Source organism: Hemitrygon akajei, chromosome 18, assembly GCF_048418815.1.
Source record: "Hemitrygon akajei chromosome 18, sHemAka1.3, whole genome shotgun sequence".
NCBI classification, from domain to species: Eukaryota; Metazoa; Chordata; class Chondrichthyes; order Myliobatiformes; family Dasyatidae; genus Hemitrygon; species Hemitrygon akajei.
This window is the reverse complement of record NC_133141.1, coordinates 46,963,981-46,983,423: the sequence shown is the minus strand read 5'-3', so window position 1 is coordinate 46,983,423 and position 19,443 is coordinate 46,963,981. Positions and strand designations below refer to the sequence as shown.

Below are 19,443 nucleotides of genomic sequence, written 5' to 3'. Positions count from 1 at the left end.
ATAAATGATATTCATGAAACAAATGCAGTTTTCACCTGGAGATCAGATCGCTATAAAAACAATGCTACAGAAAATCTTCACAGAATTTCTGCAAATACCATAAATGCATCCTTAAAAAAACACATTAAAGATCATGTCCTTTTAGAAAGATAAGTTAACCATAGATGAGTAGTTACAGAAAAAAGTTCTGCAAACATATGAATTCATTTTGTGAATTAAGAAATCAGCAGCAATGCTGATTGAACCATCTGCATCATGTATTCCCACAAGTGAAATAAAATATTAAAAGAATTAATAGATGAAAATGTACCACTTGGACATTCCTTTTTGATTATTCTAGGGAAAGTAATGTTTGTGTCTGAAGTCATCAGTAATGTGATTAAATTCATTTTCTTTTCATCCACTTATCAATACGTCTGCTGGCTCTGTAAGGCTTTGAAAAAAAACTAGAATTCACAGATTAAAATTTGAGAATGTTAAAACATTATCGCTGGTGTTCTGGCTGATGTTTAACCAACACTGGAAATTTAGCTCTGCTGCATACATCAGCCAAAATCATAAGTTTTGGCACCAATGTATCCCCAGATATTACTTCCAAAATTGATCAGTAGCAGTACAAGCTTGAAATAGTCCTACAGAGATTGATCTTCGGTAATTGTGAGCAAAAGAAGCCATAGATTTTAGATCAAGTCAAGTTTATTGTCATATTTTATTTATTTTTTAAGATTCAGTGTGGAATAGGCCCTCCCGGCCTTTCGATCAGCTTTAGCCAGCAAACCCCGATTTAACCCTCGCCTAATCACGGGACAATTTACAATGGCCAATTAACCTACCAACCAGAGGAGGAAACCGGAGCCCCAGAAGAAACCCATGCAGTCCCAGAGTTCATGGAGAGAACATACAAGCTTCTTACAGACAGCGGTGGGAAACGAACCCAGGTTGTTTATGCACAATTATGGTGAGGTACAGGGACAATAAGAAACTTGCTTGGAACAGAACCACAAATACAAAAAGCATATCATAGATATGACAAATATTGTTCTCTTTCTTTTTAATTCACAAGATCATGGCAAGTACGAACGGAATGAGGCCACACAGCCTTTGAAACCTGCCACCATTCAATTGGATCTCATGGCTGATATGATTTTGCTCAAGTCCACTTTCCTGCTCTTTCACCACAACCTTCATTCAATTCACTTACTCATTACAGAAATCCATCTATTTCAGCCCCAAACATACACAAGCTCTCTGCTTCCATAGCTCACTGCAGCAAAGAGTTCTAAGACTTTCAACCCTCAGAGAAGAAATTCCATTGGAGACTTAAATAAATGTCCTCTTTTTCTGAGGTCACGTCTGCTGATTCTTTACCTTCCCACAGGAGGATATATCCCTTTCTTTGGATTGAGCCTTGAGAATTTATACATAGCAATAGGCTTATATGCCATACAACCTGTAGTTGGTTGTGTTCTACACACCTGCAGCCCTTATTCTTCTAAACTAGAAGTTGCATATCCGAAATTTTGGCTAGAAAGAACTACAGTCTACAAATCCGTGAATTTGAATGGATCAAGGACAGTGGAAGTAGACAAACCAATTGTCTTTGTTCTTGCCATGAGGTCAAAGAAATGGAGGCTGCCATTTTGTGAAACTGCTCTGTACCCTCCATTTTGTGAATTGGTTTGCTTGGATGAATCAATGATTTAAAGTAGATACAATGATGCTCCAGGTAATCTGCTGGACTAGAGGTAATTTCCAAATAAGAAGTTATTTGTGAGGTGTTCTTTGGTATGATATAACATGCAGGTTTGTGACTGGTGGGGTCTGTGTCTGCCCTGAGTGTTTCGAGCTGGTTAGGTAACTGATTTAGAACAAAGAGCCATAAATTACCAGTAATCACTTGCAGAAGAGGGCAATAAATGGATGCTGGCTTGGACCAGAGCCAATAAAAAGGTGACACAGGTCAATCAGATGACCTAGAGCCAACAAAATTGAAATGCGACATCAGAACTAATAAGTGTTTAAAAGTAAGGAGCTTCGAATGCAAAGCAGTGAGACAAGCCTCTGGAGACCAACCATCGCGAACATGGAGGACCCCACATCGCAGTGTAGACTACTTTCCCAGGTATTACCTTTCCTCTTCTTTGACTGTTTATGGAGAGTCTGGGAAATTTAATAAATGTGCACGCAGGTATTCAAATGCGTAAATTAACAAGCTCTTCAGCTGAGATAATAAAAGGTACTTGTCATAAACCCAGATTCTCTCTGTGCCCAACTGATTACTATTACTAATGAGTAATCTGTGTAACAGAGAGGTGTTGTCAAATTGGCCTTGGCATGCCAGCAGCCAAGTTTGCTATATTGCCAAAGACTCTTGCAAGTTTCTACAGATGTACAGTGGAGAGCATTCTGACTGGTTGCATCACAGCCTGGCATAGAGTCTCCAATGCAAAGGATTACAAGAGGGCCGTAGTCTCAGCCAGCTCCATCAAGGGAACATCAAGAACATCTTCAAAAGATGGTATCTCAAGAAGGCGGTGTCCATCGTGAAGGACCCTCACCACACAGGATATGCCTTCTTCTCATTACTACCATCAGGGAGGAGGGCAGAGGGAGCTTTAATACCCACACTCAATGATTCAGAAATAGTTTCTTCCCCTCTGTCATCAGATTTCTGAACGGTCCATAAACACTACCTCATTACTCCTTATTTTTGCACTATTTATTTTGTAATTGCCACAAAACAACAAATTTCATGTCATACAAGACAGCGATAATAAACCTGATTCTGATCAGTGCTTTGCATCAAACAGTATAAATGTGTAACTTTTTGATGTTAACTTGAAGTTCAAACAATAGTGGGAACACATTTAGCAAGACACGCAATTTGGCTTTTTAAAAAAAGTTGTTTTAGGAAGTGGGTAACAATGTATCAAAACAGAAGTAATATCTTTAACATCTAAAAAAATTTTTAAAGGAGGATTAAAGAAAATTTAAGTCTCTAAGTTCCTACTGGTTTTAATTTTAAACCTGTCCATTCAAAAACCAGATAGATTCAACAAACCACCGAAAGCCACAGATGAAACTCACCCCCCCCCCCCCCACCACCAACTGGTTCCATCTACCTACACCCAGCCCATTTCCACCAAACAGATCCCTCTGAACTATTTCACCTTTCACATTAACCCTATGACCTCTAGTTCTAGCCTCACCCAAAAGTCTGCATGCATTTACCCTATCTATATTTACCCTATCCCTCATAAAAATCTATTAATTACAAAAATAAATGCATAGTGCCAAAAGAAAACAAATGATGAGATAGTGTTCATGGGCCATTCAGAAATTTAATGTTAGAGGGGAAGAAGATGTTACTAAATCATTAAGTTCGGGCCTCCAAGCTCCTAAACCTCCTCCCTGATGGCAGTAACGTGAAGAGGGCATGTCCCAGATGGTGAGGGTCCTTAATGACATCTTCTTGTGGCACCACCTCTTGAAGATGTCCTCGATGGTGGGGAGAGTTGAGTTTGTGTTTGGCTATAACCCTCTGCAGCCTCTTCTGATCCTATGCACTGGAACTTCCATACCAGGCTGTAATGCAATGTCAGAATGCGCTCCATTGTACATCTGTAGAAATGTATAAGATTTCCTGATGATATACCGAATTGCCTCAAACTCATAACAAAGACATGCCAGCAACTCTACATATTTTTGGCTTCCTCCATCTTTTGGCTTGCTTGGAAACCTGCCCAACTGAGAAACGTCCCTTTTTATAACAAAATTATGTCATTTTTCCACTATATAATTTGCAATGAAAGCCTGACTCACTAAGTCAAAAGGGATGTTAATAGAGGGTGAGCCAAATCACATGAAAAAAAATGTACAGTGGATTCCGTTTACTTGGGACACATCAGGACCAGTACATTTCGGCCCAATTAAGCGGCTGCCCCAATTTGCTGAAGTTTCATTGAAATAGTTAAAAAGGTATAGAAAAGAAACTGAGTACCAAAATTATAAATTTAAATGAAATACAAAACAAATTAGAATACTACCAATACTACTGATGATGATGATGGCTGGTTCTTCGCTTGTGAAGATCAGGAGGGAAGAAGAGTCCTCCGGAGCAACAGTATGATCGTTGAGGACTGCAGAGGCCAATTCTGGATCTGCTGACTCTGGAGCAGTAGGGACACAGAAACAGCTGGTGTGCAGACTACAATACAATAAAACTGTGTTACTAGAAATACTACTACTAGTAGTGGTAGTAGTATTAACTTCTAATACATATCGACAGGAATTCATCCATGTCACATTTTTTGACTGTAAATGAACAAAAATCAGCACTGACACCAAGTGCAGATAATCGACTCCTTTCAAGCAATGCTGTCAACGATTGCATCCTCCAAATCTTCATTGTCATTGTACCATTCAAAAGGATTATCAATACCTTCAAATTCTTTGTAGTTCCTAACTTGTTGAGCTAGTGAAACTGTTTCAAACTTACTCCGGGTCGTTTCTAGCATCTCCAGGCCCAAATGCTTGAAACCACAGTGAGCAAAACGGTTCTAAATTGTCTTACTGCTTCTTTCTCACCAACTATCAGTGACAAAAATCACTGCTTTTTGAACACAAACACATACAACTGACTCTATTTAAAACCTGTTTACTCGAAGCATGGTGTAGTGTCTAACAGCCACACAAGTGCATGTGACTGACGCTAGTTAGAAACTGTTCTACAACAGTCTCCTGTCCCAATTAAGTGGCAGAGTGTCCCAAATAAATAAAGGGAATCCCAGTTATTTTCTCAATTAGATTCTGTTCTTTAAGAATTGTCCCAAATAAGTGGCTGCCCCGATGGCCCCATTAACTGGAATCTAATGTATTTGTATTTCTTTATTTGACAGCTACTAAAACAACCAGGGAAACACATTGATATTCCTTCCAACAACCTCACTCATTCCAACTACTTCAAGTTGATTTTATTGTCATATGCAGGAGTATGGCGAGGTACAGGTACAAAGAAAAGCTTTCTTTCTGCAGCATCACAGGTTCAAAGGTTCAGACAACACACAAGGCATAAATTATACTGTCAGCTGAAGAGAAAAAAAATACAGCTTTCAAATTCTTTTTGTCCCATCAAGCTTCAAAAAATGCAAAATAAAGCATTTCTCCAAGGACCAGTAGTTATAAGCATCAGGCAAATCATCACATTTGCATTTAAAAGCACATTTCAAATCAGTTGGCTGCTTTCTGACTCTGGAGTTGAGAGAGACTGGACTCCAATCCCACTTGAGAAATGGGCTCAAATCCCCAGTGGTAAGGGAAAGCTGTACTAGTCAGAATTGCCATCTTACAGATAGGACATTAACTCCAAGCATCCTTTGTTCTTTCTGACTCAAAATATCCCAGGGCACCAACTTAAAGACCCATGGAGGAGATGACCCAGTGTCCTGGTTAATATCTACTGTTGAAATCTACATATCTAAACAAATTCATCACCGTATTGTTCCTTATTTGAGCTTGTGGCATGCTATGTTTGTTTCCTACATTACTGGCTTCACTTCAAAGTTACTTCTGATTGCAGAGCTTCTGGACGCTCTGAAGGGGATATGAAAGACTGAACAGGAATGGAGGTCTCTCTTCAATGCTCAGAGTTACACAGTGTCCTGAGTGACTTGGTTATAGTACCTGGACTGTCAATCTTCATTTCAGTATTTACAGTCTTATCTCAGATTTTTTTAAAAACAGTATTGCCAATTTGTTTGATTTGTTTTCCTGTCTACACTATATAGATGAAGTTTAAAGGCTGTCAGTGAACTGTATTCATGGATTAAGCATGAGAAAGAGATCCTAACATTATAATAGATTGTTTGCCTCTGCTCAAAATAAAGTTACTTTCTGAATCTGCTTTAGTTTGTACTTTGATTTGGAGATTCAGAGTGGAACTGACTCTTCCAGTCCAACGAGCCGCAGCAACCCGCCTATTTAACCCCTGCCTAATCACAGGACAATTTACAATGACCAATTAATCTACCAACTGGTCTGTCTTTTGACTGTGGGAGGAAACCAGAGCACCCAGAGGAAACCCATGTGCACACAGGAGGAACATACAAACTTTCTTACAATGAGTGGCAGAACTGAAGTCCGAACCCTGATGCCCCAAGCTGTAACAGCGTTGCGCTAACCGCCATGCTTCCATTGTGCCCTTGATAATCACAACAATGCTCAAAAGCTATCAGGAAGGAGCAAACTGGGACAGTAACACCAACAAAATGGCACATATAGATCACTAATAGATCCTTCACGAATAAATTTCCACCCTATTATAAAGACAAATTCTCTACATAAATCTGCACAGTTACCAATTCTAGAGGAAGTTACTTGGCCTCTGTAAACTGTTCCCAGTGTGTAGGCAAGTGGTAGAATCTGGGTGGAGCTGACGAGAATATGAGGAGATAAAATAATGGTATTAATGCAGGATAGGTGTAAGCAAGTGGCTGATAGTCAGCACAGACCCAGCGGGCCAAGAGCCTGTTCCCCTGCTCCAAATCTCTTCAACTCTGGACTACCATGAACTGGAAGATACAATGTGAACGTCACTTTCAAAATGCAAGCAGTCGGTATTCTTCCAGAACCAGGGTACAAACAGGTAATATCCTGACTATTACATTTCCAGTGCTTGAACTGCTTTGTTTAACTTCAAAGCTCTGATAAAACACCTTTGAAGGCCTATTTGGGAGACTTCTTCCACCCAACCTCTTCACTCCCACTACCATGTTAACCATACAGAAGTTATATTTTTGCTTTTCAAAAGTTACATGCAGCTATCAAAACATGGAAATGCGTCTGGGTGCTGCGTCATTGGCTGAGTCGGAGCCAACAGAGTAACACTGTGGGCAGGAGTGGGGGCTAATGACACAGAGATGTGCACTGTTGGGTATTTAATATTTCAATAATATTTAAGTAATATTGTAGATATATTGCTTGATTAAGCATTCTGGTGTTTACATACTTAATGCATTGAGGGTTATATGTAAAAGTACGCAAATGGCATGTATCGTTACGCTGCCATGTCATACGTATCTGCCTCACTTAAAGTGAACAATGAAGTTAGACTCTCATTCCCAGCTCCCTTGTTTTCCTTTCAATTAGTTTTATGTTTGTAAGTTACAAAACATAACATGCACAGCAAAGCAAAATTAGAAATGAGATTTCAGTGGAGTGGTTCAGGCTGAAGGACTTCACTCCAGATTATGTGAGGCCCACCAGAAATTTTACGAGCCATCTCCTACATTTAACCCAGCAACTAGCCCTGGTGCTAAACAGAAATCGCATTCTGTGACATTCTTCAGAGAATGAAATATTAAGAAAATGAGCATGTTTCAACTTGCAGAGCAGGGAAAGCGATCGAGAAGGAAGGGTGTAGACTTAGAGATGATGAATGATACAGTCATGTTGATACAGGGAAGGAATGAAAGCCTGTTGACTGCAGCTATCTTGGCAAAAGGAAGTGCAGATAGGGTGACACGAAGAGGAGCATATCTTGCGGAAACAGACAGAGACAACAGTTAGTGGAAAGAAAATAAAAGGAGAATGTTCAGAAAGCCCAACATTTGTGGCAAGAGGAAAACTAAAGTTGCATCAGAAATAGTCCAGGGATGGAAAAGGCAACAAAAAAAAAACTGCAGATGTTGGAAATGTGAAACAAAAACAAAAATTGCTGGAAACATTCCATGGGCCAGGCAAGTTCAGCAGAGAGAACCCCGGGCTCCTAATAGTTAATTATTTCATTCAAATACCCATTTGGTCACTAAGTTAATGCATTCCCCAATTAAGAGCAGCCACCAAAAACTCTTTTGAAGAACTCCATGGATTGTCACATCAGTGACTCAATCTCCCCCAATACAACTGCCCAGCAAATTTCCACACAGTAGGAGCCAGGCAACATCTGTGAGGAAAGTTTCAAGTTTCATTCCCAAATTGTGACGCTTGCCTACAGGAGACCACTATCCATAATCACCATTGACCCAAAACATTAACTCTGATTCCACTTGGCTAATTTCCCCACCTCCCCCAGCTAGCTGAACATTTCCAACATTTTTGCTTTTTAGTTCAAATTTCCAGCAGCTGCTTTAATTTTGATCTTTTTTTAAAAAAAATGTTTCTGATTAGACTGGATCCACAAAAAAAGTATCAGCATATTGTTCTCTGCCTCAAAATCATTCCATGGATGTCAGTGGGACTGAGTATTAGTGGCAGAGTACAATGTGCAGATGCTCTTATAAAGGGCTATTAACCAGCAATGAATTTCCAGGCTATAATCCCTTCACATATAACAGAGATTTAACACAACCATAAATCTGCTCGCTAAGTATGAGGTGGAAAACTTGCATAATTAAAGATTTTCCTTTTTGGATTACAGGAATAAATATTTAAAGAAGAGCATTGGAAATTTGCAAAGCAGTTGTCAAATAAACAACGTCCAAATCCGGGCACGAATTGACATATGCACAGCACTCACTGATCCAAACAATTCTGAATACATAACACCAACCTTTGTTTTGACCAAAACCAGTTCTGTCAATCTCATCCCTTTTCTGTGTGTCTATGCACACACAAATGAAGAAAAATAAACTCTCTCATGACTCTGCCAGCTCAGCGATTTTAACTAGGTAGCTGCTAAACCAGGCATGTTTAGAAAAAAAAACTCCCAGCCTCAATGACCAAGTAGTTGTTCTCAGCAGCTTAGTGTTAAGAGCTACCAAAATGGACCTTACCTGCTTTAGATCTGGTTTTCTGCTGGTGATCAGAGGGTGTTAAAAGGTCTTGCAGAACAACTGGCATGCCACATTCAAAATTACAGAATCCAAAAACCCTCGGTCTAGTGCTAAAAATCTCCTGGAGACTGACTTCAGCTGATTTTTATTTTATGAAGTCCAATGTCACCAGCAAATCAACCCACGACGAATACCAAAGCAACACACACAAAATACTGGAGGATCTCAGCAAGTCAGGCAGCATCTATGGAGGGAAGTAAACAGTCAACGTTTCGGGCTGACATCATCCTGATGAAGGGTTGTGGCCTGAGCAGTCTGTTGCCCTCCATAGATGCTGCCTTACTTGCTGAGTTCCTCCAGTATTTTGTGTGTGTTGACCAAGATTTCCAGCATCTGCAGAATCGCTTGTCTTTACAAATATTAAAGCAGTTTCTTTGGGGTACTTCAAATCGGTATCTATTGATGTAGCCCTGTGGAATAAATAAGGAAATAGCATTTGCGCTTTGGTCACTTATTCCTTCAACTTTTGTGATAACTAGTTCATATTCAACTTCAAAACTCAAATATGTTCTATAAAATAGGAGGATTATGCAGGGAAGGGTGAAGGAAAGGGTTAGATTGATCTTGGAGAAGGTTAAAAGGTCAGCACATCATTGGCCATACTGTGCTGTAATGTTCTATGTTCTATAAATGTTATATGTAATTGACAACACCTTTGGATGATGAGTTGCTTGAGGAAGCGCCACACAATATATCCGCCCCAAACGAAAGGTGAGCAGAGTGTAAGGATTGGTACTTAACACTTTAAGTGCCAGAAGACACAATGATGCATTATGGTCAGTTCCCGGAGAGCTTGTTTAACAAATATACACTGGTAGCTGTAGCACCACCTTCCATCCAAAACTGAACCACCACTGCATTTTGTTTTGCAGTGTAGTGGTTATGTTAGCGGACAAATGTTCTAGGTTTCAATGTGTAGAAGCAACATCACTGAATGCAACACAGAGTGACCTGGACTTATTACCCAAAAGTGGGGGCTGAAATCCCACCAGAAGGTTGAATTCATTTTTTCACACCTGGAAACACAGTTGGTAGTGGAAGATAACACAGACTGCTTCATTCCCCATCTGGTCTGTATGCAACTCCAGTTCTAAACCAGCATAATTGATTTTTCCACTTGGAGGTCCAGCAATGTGGCCACGGTTAAATCTAACAGCTAAACAGAATTGTCAAAACTGGTATTTCTCTTTGAATACTGTAGCTCATCACCATCTTCCCAGGTCAACTTAGAAACACAGAAAATAAGAATAAGACCATCAGCTCTTCAAACCTGCTCCACCATCCACACAATCACAGTAAGCATCTACCTGAATATTACATTCCTGTTCATTCGCCCATGCTCCCGTATGCCTTCGATGCCAAGCAAATTTATCTTTTTCTAAACAAACGGTGCAGGTTCACCATCCTCTGAGTGAAGATATTTCTTCCCTAAGACCTCTTACCCTATAACATGAGACAAAGAACCTCCCTTCCAGCCACCTGTCAGGGGAAGCATCCTCCCCAAATCCAGTCTGTCCATCACAGCCAGGATTTGCTAAGCTTTACTGAGATCCCCCCCACTGCCCGTTATTCTAAACTCTAAGTTGACTGAATTTGTGCTCACTAATCTTGCCTAATAGGGCTGTCCCACTATTCCAGGCCAATCTTTCATTGCATTCAGTTTATGAAGTTTGTCTCCTTATCTGCGAAAGAATAAACTACACATCATGTATCACTCTAAGCTTTGTAAAAATGTAATGGAGTACTGTGCTAAAGTCTTGGGCACATATATAATACATATATAGCTAGGGAGTTTAAGACTTTTGCACAGTACTGTAATAATTTTTGTATTGCACTGTACTGCTGCCACAAAAAAAAACAAATTTCATGACGTATGTGAGTAATGGTAAACCCAATTCTGATATGGGTCTCTATTGTGGACTGATAATGGGAAGGGGGCAGGGAGAGGGGAATCATGGTTGGGAAAGTGGGGACGGAGCGGGGAGGGAGCAGGAAGCACCAGAGGGACATTCTGTAATGATCAATAAACCAATTGTTTAGAATCAAATGTCCTTGCCTGGTGTCTCAGGGCTGGGTTTGTCTGCACCCGCGCAAACCCCCAACCCCTGCATCTGGCACTCCTCCTCTGCCACCTGTCCCACACCCCTCCCACAGCACTCCACCCTCACCATTTCCAACATCCTTTGCTCCCACCAGATTTACAAACTCTCTCTCTCTCTCTCTCTCTCTCTCTCTCTCTCTCTCTCCTCTCCACATTGTCAAATAGAGTACTGTGCAAAAGTCTTGGGCACCCTAGCTATATATGTGCCTAAGAGTTTTGCACAGTACTGTAGGACGATCCTTGCCCCTGTACTCCAATCCTCTTGCTATGAAGGCCAACATACCATTTGTCTCCTTAGCTACTTATAGGTTTCAGTGAAGGCTGATTGCAATTTAACATCACTTACACAATATGCCACATTTCCTACCAAAGTGAATACCTATACATTAAAACACCTGATAGTCGTATACCTGCATCTGCCATAGTTTTGCCACTTGTTCCACTTGTTCTCCCAGTGACACCTAAATATCAAAACTGCATTCGAGGGGCAAAAAAAGTCACCTTCCAACCAAGCATGGTTGAACACACACACACACACACACACACACACACACACACACACACACACACACACACACACACACACACACACACACACACACACACACACACACACACACACACACACACACACACACACACACAGTGTTGGCAAAATTCAGCAGGTCAGGCAGCAGTGATGGAGGGGAATAAACAGTTGATGCTTTGGGCAGAGACCCCTGATTGTAAGCAGTAACTGAAGATGCATGCAATGCATATTTATAGACGTTCTTTTTAAGGAAGGGGACAGCAGCAGCAGGAAAATGGTTTGTCGCTGTCATTTCTAAATCAGAAGGATATAATGTTCAAGTCTCACTCCAGAGATCCGAGTACACATTTGGAAAGAGATTTCAGTGGTGCACTTTGGAAATACCGCACTGATCAGCAGGGGTGGACAAGTAGTCAATTACCTTGAGACTTGTCTGTCCTCAAGGATGACATAAAATATCCTATCCTCCACTTAAGATATTCACTCTCCCACTTAAGATATTCACTCTCGTGCCCGGGCCGGTATTTAATCACTTGGCCAACACTTCTCTAAGAAAAAGGATTATTCATTATCACGTTGCCATTCATGGAAGCTTGCTCTGTGTGTGTGTGAATTAACTACCACTTCAAAGGTACATTATTTGCTGTAAAACACTTGAGGGCCAACCTGGGGTCATGAAAAGTGGTGTACAAGTGTACAACCTGCACAAGCTGTTCCTTTATCTTCGTTGGATTTTGCAAGACCCCGTCATTAGTTTGACTAAAACATACACCTGTCCAAACTTGGCTCCAATCAAACTTCCTTCGCCAAGGTCCTAAGACACTGGAGAGCAGAAATCAATCAATGAGTGTAAACACAAAACAAGAGCACTGAGGTAATCCATTCAACTGCATCATTAAGACTTGAAGGTAGACCTTAACAGTTTAATTACTTTCAGCAGAGATATAGTAAGGCTATTAAACATGTAACTGGGATTAACATTACAGTCCAGATGACTTTAATTCCAATGTACAATTGCTGTTTACAGGTTCCAAACCTTCCCATTAGTTGTGTGTTACTAGATGAGAGGCCCTTATAACCAAACCTTCTGTCACCTTCTTAATGTGGGTCTGACGTAATTCATGACAGGAAGCTTGCTCTCCTCTGTGAGATTGGTCAGTCCTTCAAGTATTATGAGCAAAAAGTACTTTTATGAAGGTCTTTGACGACTGTTACATCAGCAAAAACGTGATCCCATTGGCAGTTCTGTTGAGCAAAACTTGTCCTCATTATTGCACAGACATCAAAATTTGAAAAAGTTCCTAAGAAAAAAATATGCATGTTCGAAACTGCTGACCACCACTAGCCCAAGAACATTAACATAGAAACATAGAAAATAGGTGCAGGAGTAGGCCATTTGGCCCTTTGAGCCTGCACTGCCATTCAATATGATCATGGCTGATCATCCAACTCAGAACCCTGTACCTGCATTCTCTCCATACCCCCTGATCCCTTTAGCCACAAGGGCCATATCTAACTTCCTCTTAAATATAGCCAATGAACCGGCCTCAACTCCAAGAGCAGTAGGACACTTGGTCTAAAGCCTGCCATACCATTCAACACAAACATGGTTCCTTTGCCCCAGGTTTCATCCACTCTTCCAAGCCTCAGTGTGTGGATCGTTAGATACAGCCGACCAACTGGCCTGCACAACCCCCCATGGCAGAGAACTCCAGAGATTCTTCCGACATAAAGTAGATGAAGTCATTTTCAAATTATTCATTTGCTAATCAAAAACGGCAATAGTTGTGGTGGACTAGATGAGTGCGACTGAGTCATTAGTTGAGTCACAGTAGATGATGAAGCAGAGTCAAGTGTTTGCTGTAAGAACAAATTTCTGAATATCATGTTCTGATGTGTTCATATGGCTTAACACACACATTACACACTTTTTCAATTGTTGTACAACACTATTTAGATTTTGAAATCAATTTCCTTTTTGAAAAGTATTAGCTGATCATAAAACCATTTCCTATTGTCAACGGGTGTTTAAGAAAAGAGAATAAGGCCTTTGAAGGAAACCTCTAGTCATGGATGATGGCTCTGACTCCACTTATGTCTGTGAATGAGCCACTGATTACTTCTGGTGATTGTTCGAATTAGGGCCCTTTTGGAATTCTAAACTTTCCGCACCTATCAATTTCACCATCAAATTCCACAGTTACTATGACAACACCTCTTTCTACCCTGTCACTTGCAAGGATGCTATTCCCTTCTCAGTTACTCTATCTCCATCCCATCTGTTCTCATGATGTTGTTTTCCATTGTAGGATATCCAAGATGTCCCCGTCTTTTCAGAAAATGAGGGTTCTCCTCCACTGCTCTCAAAGCAGCCCTCACCCGCAACTCCTCCATTTCCACATGCCTGCTCTCCTCACCCAATAACACCTGACATAAAAGGGACAGGGTTCCCTTTTCCTCACCTACAACTACACAAGCTTCCGCATCCAACATAACTTTCTCTGCAACCTCCACCAGATCCAATGCGAATCCATCACCAGGTATACCTTCCCATCCCCTCTTTCTGTAGGGAATCACTGTCTACGTGAGTCCCTTGTTTGTTCACTGCTCCCATCTGATCTGCTTCCAAGCACTTATCCCTGCAACAGCCCAAAGTGTCACACCAACCCCTACACTTCCTTCCTCACCATCACTCAGGTGAGGCAGCACTTCACATGTGAATCTATTGGTGTCATTTATTGTATCCCATATGGCCTCCTCTACATTGGTAAAACCCAAATCAGATTAGGGGATCACTCCATCCGCCTAACAGCCAGGATCTTCCAGTGTCCAGCCATTTTAATTTCACTTCCCATTCCCACACTGACATGTCTCTCCATGGCCTCTTCTACTACCAAGCTGAGGCTAGACACAGATTAAAGAAACAACTCCTGGTAGTCCAATCTGATGCGGTCTGCATCAATTTCTCTAAAATACGGTAACCATCACCTTCTGTGCTTCCATCCTTGATTTCCCTTATCTTTCTAGCCCTTTTACCCCTTTTCTTTCACCTCCCCTACACTCATGACCTGCTCATCACCCATACCTCCTTCTTTCTTTCCAGTCCTGATGAAAGATCTCAGCCCAAAACATCAACTGTTTATTCCCATCCCCCCATAGATGCCACTTGACCCACTGAGTTCCTCAAACATTTTGTGTGTTGATCCAAATGAAATCCTTTGAAAGTTTTAATTCAGCAGAAGATAGAAGACAGGACGAGCTGCACCTTACATTTAATCCCTATCAAAACGGTAGTGTAGTGGTTAGCACAATGCTTTACAGTATAGATGACCAGGGTTCAATTCCCACCACTGCCTGTAAGGAGTTTGTGTGTTCTTTCCGTAACCACACGGGTTTCCTCTGGGTGTTCCGATTTCCTCCCATCTTGGTAGGTTACCTGGATATTATAAATTGTCCCGTGATTAGGCTAGGATTAAGTTGGGCGGTTCAGCTCAAAGTGCTGAAAAGGTCTATTCCTTGCTGTATCTCAATAAATAAATAATGTCACATGTAATCTGAATGAAATCCAAGACAAAATAGTACCACCGCTTAAAATAGAACTAAGACTATCCATCCTAATTTATACAATCACATCATGAAACTTTATACACTAAGTATGAGATGTGACCTATAAAGGAAATTACTATAATTTCCTTGAGCATACAGGAGGTAGAACCCAATGACCGTAAATAGCAATTACATGATACAACTAATTACAGAATATCCCAACACTTGGGTTACATTGAGATTGTGATTTGGTGATGTGGTCTTATATTGTTGCATTTAAGCATAACGTAAATCAAGAATCCAGCCGCAATGGAAGAAACTAGCAACTTTGCTGTGGTATGAAACCAGGGAGTAAATGCTTGTAAAAAAAAATTTTGTAAAAAATCATGAAGCACACCAGATTTAAGATCATAACTCTCAATTAAAAAGATCAAGATCTTTATTTGATATTATGTTTGGTCTACTCCAAGTAATAACTCTACATACAGTATGTAAGGATAGTATAAAGGTAAGTGCAGGTAAATCATTGCAGAAACAATACATGAAAGACTATTCTCCTCTAACATATGTATATCCTAGCATACTTCATTGAATAGCAATGGACAACAGTCTTACCCCTTCAACACAAACCATGTGGTCTTAACAACACACACAAAATGCTGGAGGAAGTCAGCAGGCCAGGTAGCATCCATGGAAAAAAGTACAGTTGACATTTTGGGCCGAGTCCTGCAGAAGGGTCTCAGCCTGAAATGCCGACTGTACTTTTTTCCATAGTTGCTGCCTGGCCTGCTGAGTTCCTCCACCATTTTGTGTGTGTTGCTCGGATTTCCAGCATCTGCAGATTTCCTCTTCCTTCATGTGGTTTTAAGATCAGTTCTACTGATCCAAGTATGCTCTAGCCATGATTGGCTGTAACCAGAGTTTGAATAGTGATGGTGTTATAACTACCAGGCAACTGGTCATCACCAAAGAACTTCTGTCTTTAAAATAAAACTTCAAAATGCAATCTCCTGTATATGACTTGTTCCCCCTTTTTTATTCATTGGTCATTTCAAAGCACGTGGACCAACTGAGGACCCCTCTTCACACCAAGGAAAACATACTTCTCATTTCACACACCAGCCCACAGAAGAGCCTCCTGAACAACTGCCACAAACTACCTCAGCAACAGCTAGCAACCCAAATACCATCTAACAGAGTCAGGTAGTTTCATGCCTCAGCGGAATGCAAACCCAGGCCAAGATCAAAGCAGAGCAAACCGCTAGGATAGCAACTGTTCTAACTCAAGCACAGTTAAAAGCAAGTCAGTCACGGCATGTCTACCGGCATTGCAGTCGCCATGGTTTTAGATAAATCATTACAGTATTCCTTGTCCCATTCGTGACCAGCAAGGATGGCGGCCTCCTGTAGGAATGCACTGCACTACACTACTGCTCTTCTCACTGTTTCAGCATTGAAAGGTTGAGATCAATTCTAGAACGGGCTACAAATCTGTAAATGAAGGGTTTTCAGAAACCTGAATGGAACAAGATTACAGTACAGTTAATATCGAACTAGACCAGTTGCTAATCGAAATTCTACTTTAAGTTTATATTTTTGCACCACTTAACTATTTGATATGCATAGTTACTTACATATACTTACTGTAATTCCGTTTTTTCCTATATTATCACGTATTGCGATGTACTGCTGCTGCTAGGTTAACAAATTTCGCGACTAATTGGCGGTGATATTAACCCTGATTCTGACGCTGATACATTTACAATACTGACAGCTACATCAAGTTAAAAAGAATTCTATGCGGCTGAAATGGAACTTAATTATTCCCTTCTCCAAGTTGTATAAGCAAAAGACAAAGTAAGTAAACGTGGTTAGCTCATTAGCAATGGCCAAATAATATATACCTATAAAGAAAAGATCCGATGATTTAGAGGGCCGGCAGCAAGAACCCGACGGGCAATGATACGCATACGTTCAAACAGTGCCCGCTTGATAAAAAAAACTCAACAACAAACTCGTTTGCGAGATTTTGATTTCCAACATCAAGGCGCTGTAAGCCACTGGGTGATTACTAATGAACTAATTATTTATGGGAAATCGGATTAATGCAGAAAAATCGAATCGGACCAGGGGTTTCGAGAGGGCAATCCTCTGTGGCAGCGACCAAGAAAAACATCGTGCAAAGCCAGTGATTTACGAGGCGTCGCTGCCATTTCATTGCGCAGATTTTTCCGTCTATATTGCGAACTTTGCTGAGATAATAGATATTTTTATAAGGAGACAGAAACAAAACTACATGGCACACAAGAGTTGGCAGGGATCTAGACATGTCAGAACTGGAGGAAGGCGGCACGGTTGCGGAGCGCCCTGGGTGATTTGAGTCACTCCACAGTTGCTATGCGAACCGCAGTAATCACTGCAAGAAGATTAATGAAACTTTACGCCTGGCGGATTCCCTGCTCTTGAAAACAAAATATCTTGGTCGAAGTAAAATCAAAAACACAATTGGCAATATTAAAAATAAATAAACTTAAATAAAGTTTAGTATAACTCTTACTTCACCCTCCCCCCGCCCAATACTTCCCCTCCCTCACACGACTTACTCCCCAATGCACATTTGACATGACCTACCCGAAGTCGTGCTGCTCTCGCAAAGAGCTGCCATGGAGCAGATAAAAATGAAAAGGCAACTCGATGTGGCGCCGCGCGTCATCGTCGCCAGCTTCTTATTAGACTGGAGAAGGAATAAAAATAATTTAAATTACAAAGCTATCTGTGTATCTAGCCGCCGCCGCCGTCTGTTACAGGCGCTGCTGTTTTATTCTGACCGCGATCTGAAGACACCCACTGTTTCGTGCCCGCCGCCTGCACACAGGTGCTGAACAAACTCGGTTCTGGTCACTTTCAACAGATGTAGCGGTTACAGCGCATCAGACTCCACCCCCTGCCGGTCTTAAAGGCACAGCGCTGGCGAGCTATCAGCTTCTGTCCCATGCATGTTGCGTTCTCCAAATACTTCCTAATTGAGGCATTTTTTAAAAAAAATTAAGTCACTTGAATTTGGATGCCAGCAAAGTTGCCAGTGTGGTGCAAAAAGCTCGAAATATTCTTTTATATATGACTCTAATATAAACTTTCAAAGTGAGAGGGGGAAGATTTGAAAGGGATCCGGGGGAGAAACTCCACTCCGAGGATGGAATGAGCTGCCAGAGCAAGCGGTTAAGCCAGATACAATAACATTTTAAAAGGCACTAGGAGAGGTAAATGGATGGACTAGCTTGTTAGGACATCTTTGTGGGCATAGACGAATTGGGCCGAAATGCTTATTTCCATGGCGTATTACTTGAACGTCCCTATGCATTTGTGAACTTTGCTTCTTGATATTTAAACAAAATATCATTGTATGTGTGCATAGATATGGAATCAATGAAGGAGATATAATAAACTACCAGCAAATGTTAGATCAGTGGAGAAAGGCTACTGCTGATGCTGCCGATGCAAATTAATGGGTTATAGTGTAATAAGTTCACATATGGTATAGAGGACAGGATTTCTCGTTTTCAGCCAAGCATCCCGGGTACAACTTCCAGTATGGGCATTACAGCTTTGGGGCACTGAGTACAAAAGTTGGGATGTTGTATTAGACATTAGTGAGGCTAAATATAGAGAATTGTGTGCAGCTGTGGTCACCTACCTTACTGGAAAGATATCAATAAGCTTGAAAGTGTGTAAAGAAAGTTTGCAAAGATGTTGCTGGGATTTGTGGATCCAAGTCATAGAAGAAGGTTGAATAGGTTAGGACTTTATTCTCCAGAGCGCAAGAGAATGAGGGGAGATCTTGCAGAGGTATATAAAATTATGATAGGGTGAATGCATGCAGGCTTTTTCCCCCTCGGGTTGGGTAAGACTAGGACTAGAAGTCACAGGTTTCGGGTGAAAGGTGAAATACTTAAGAGGAACCTAAGGGTGGAGCTTCTTCACTAAGAAGGCAGTTTGAGCGGCCAGCGGAAGTGGTAGATGTAGATTTAGTTCTAACACTTAAGGGAAGTTTGGATACATACATGGTTAGAAAGATATGGAGGGCTACAGACATGGACAGATAGATGGGACTAGGAAGAAGACTGGGCTGGTATGGACAAGATGGGCCAAAGGACATGTTCCTGTGCTGTAGTGCTCTATGACCAGAGGACTGAGAAGTTTTTAGAATTAAACAGAGGAAGACTAAAAAGTTCACAAGGGAGAGTATGAACTTGGAGAGAAAACTTGCATGTGTCATAAAAACAATGACATATAAATAGGAAAAGAATGGATAAGTTAAATGCTGGCCCTCTACAGAATGAAGTCTGTGAATAACGGCAGCAGACACAGAAATAGCAGATGTATTGAATAAATTTTTGCATCAGGGCTCACTGTGCAAGACATTGCTAATAACCCGA

General features: G+C 41.0%; 1 protein-coding gene across 1 annotated transcript in view; it reads right to left on the bottom strand.

Moving 5' to 3' along the window:
- LOC140741427 (protein HEG-like) overlaps window positions 1-17,885 on the bottom strand; it is a 67,250-nt gene extending 49,365 nt beyond the window's left edge. Inside the window, exons 1-2 of the mRNA XM_073071604.1 lie at window positions 17,836-17,885; window positions 17,639-17,741 (exon numbers count right to left, since the gene is read on the bottom strand). Coding sequence (XP_072927705.1) covers window positions 17,639-17,720 — 82 coding nt within the window. The 5' untranslated portion in view covers window positions 17,721-17,741; window positions 17,836-17,885. The remainder of the gene's footprint in view (window positions 1-17,638; window positions 17,742-17,835) is intronic.
- Window positions 17,886-19,443: the final 1,558 nt, after the last annotated feature.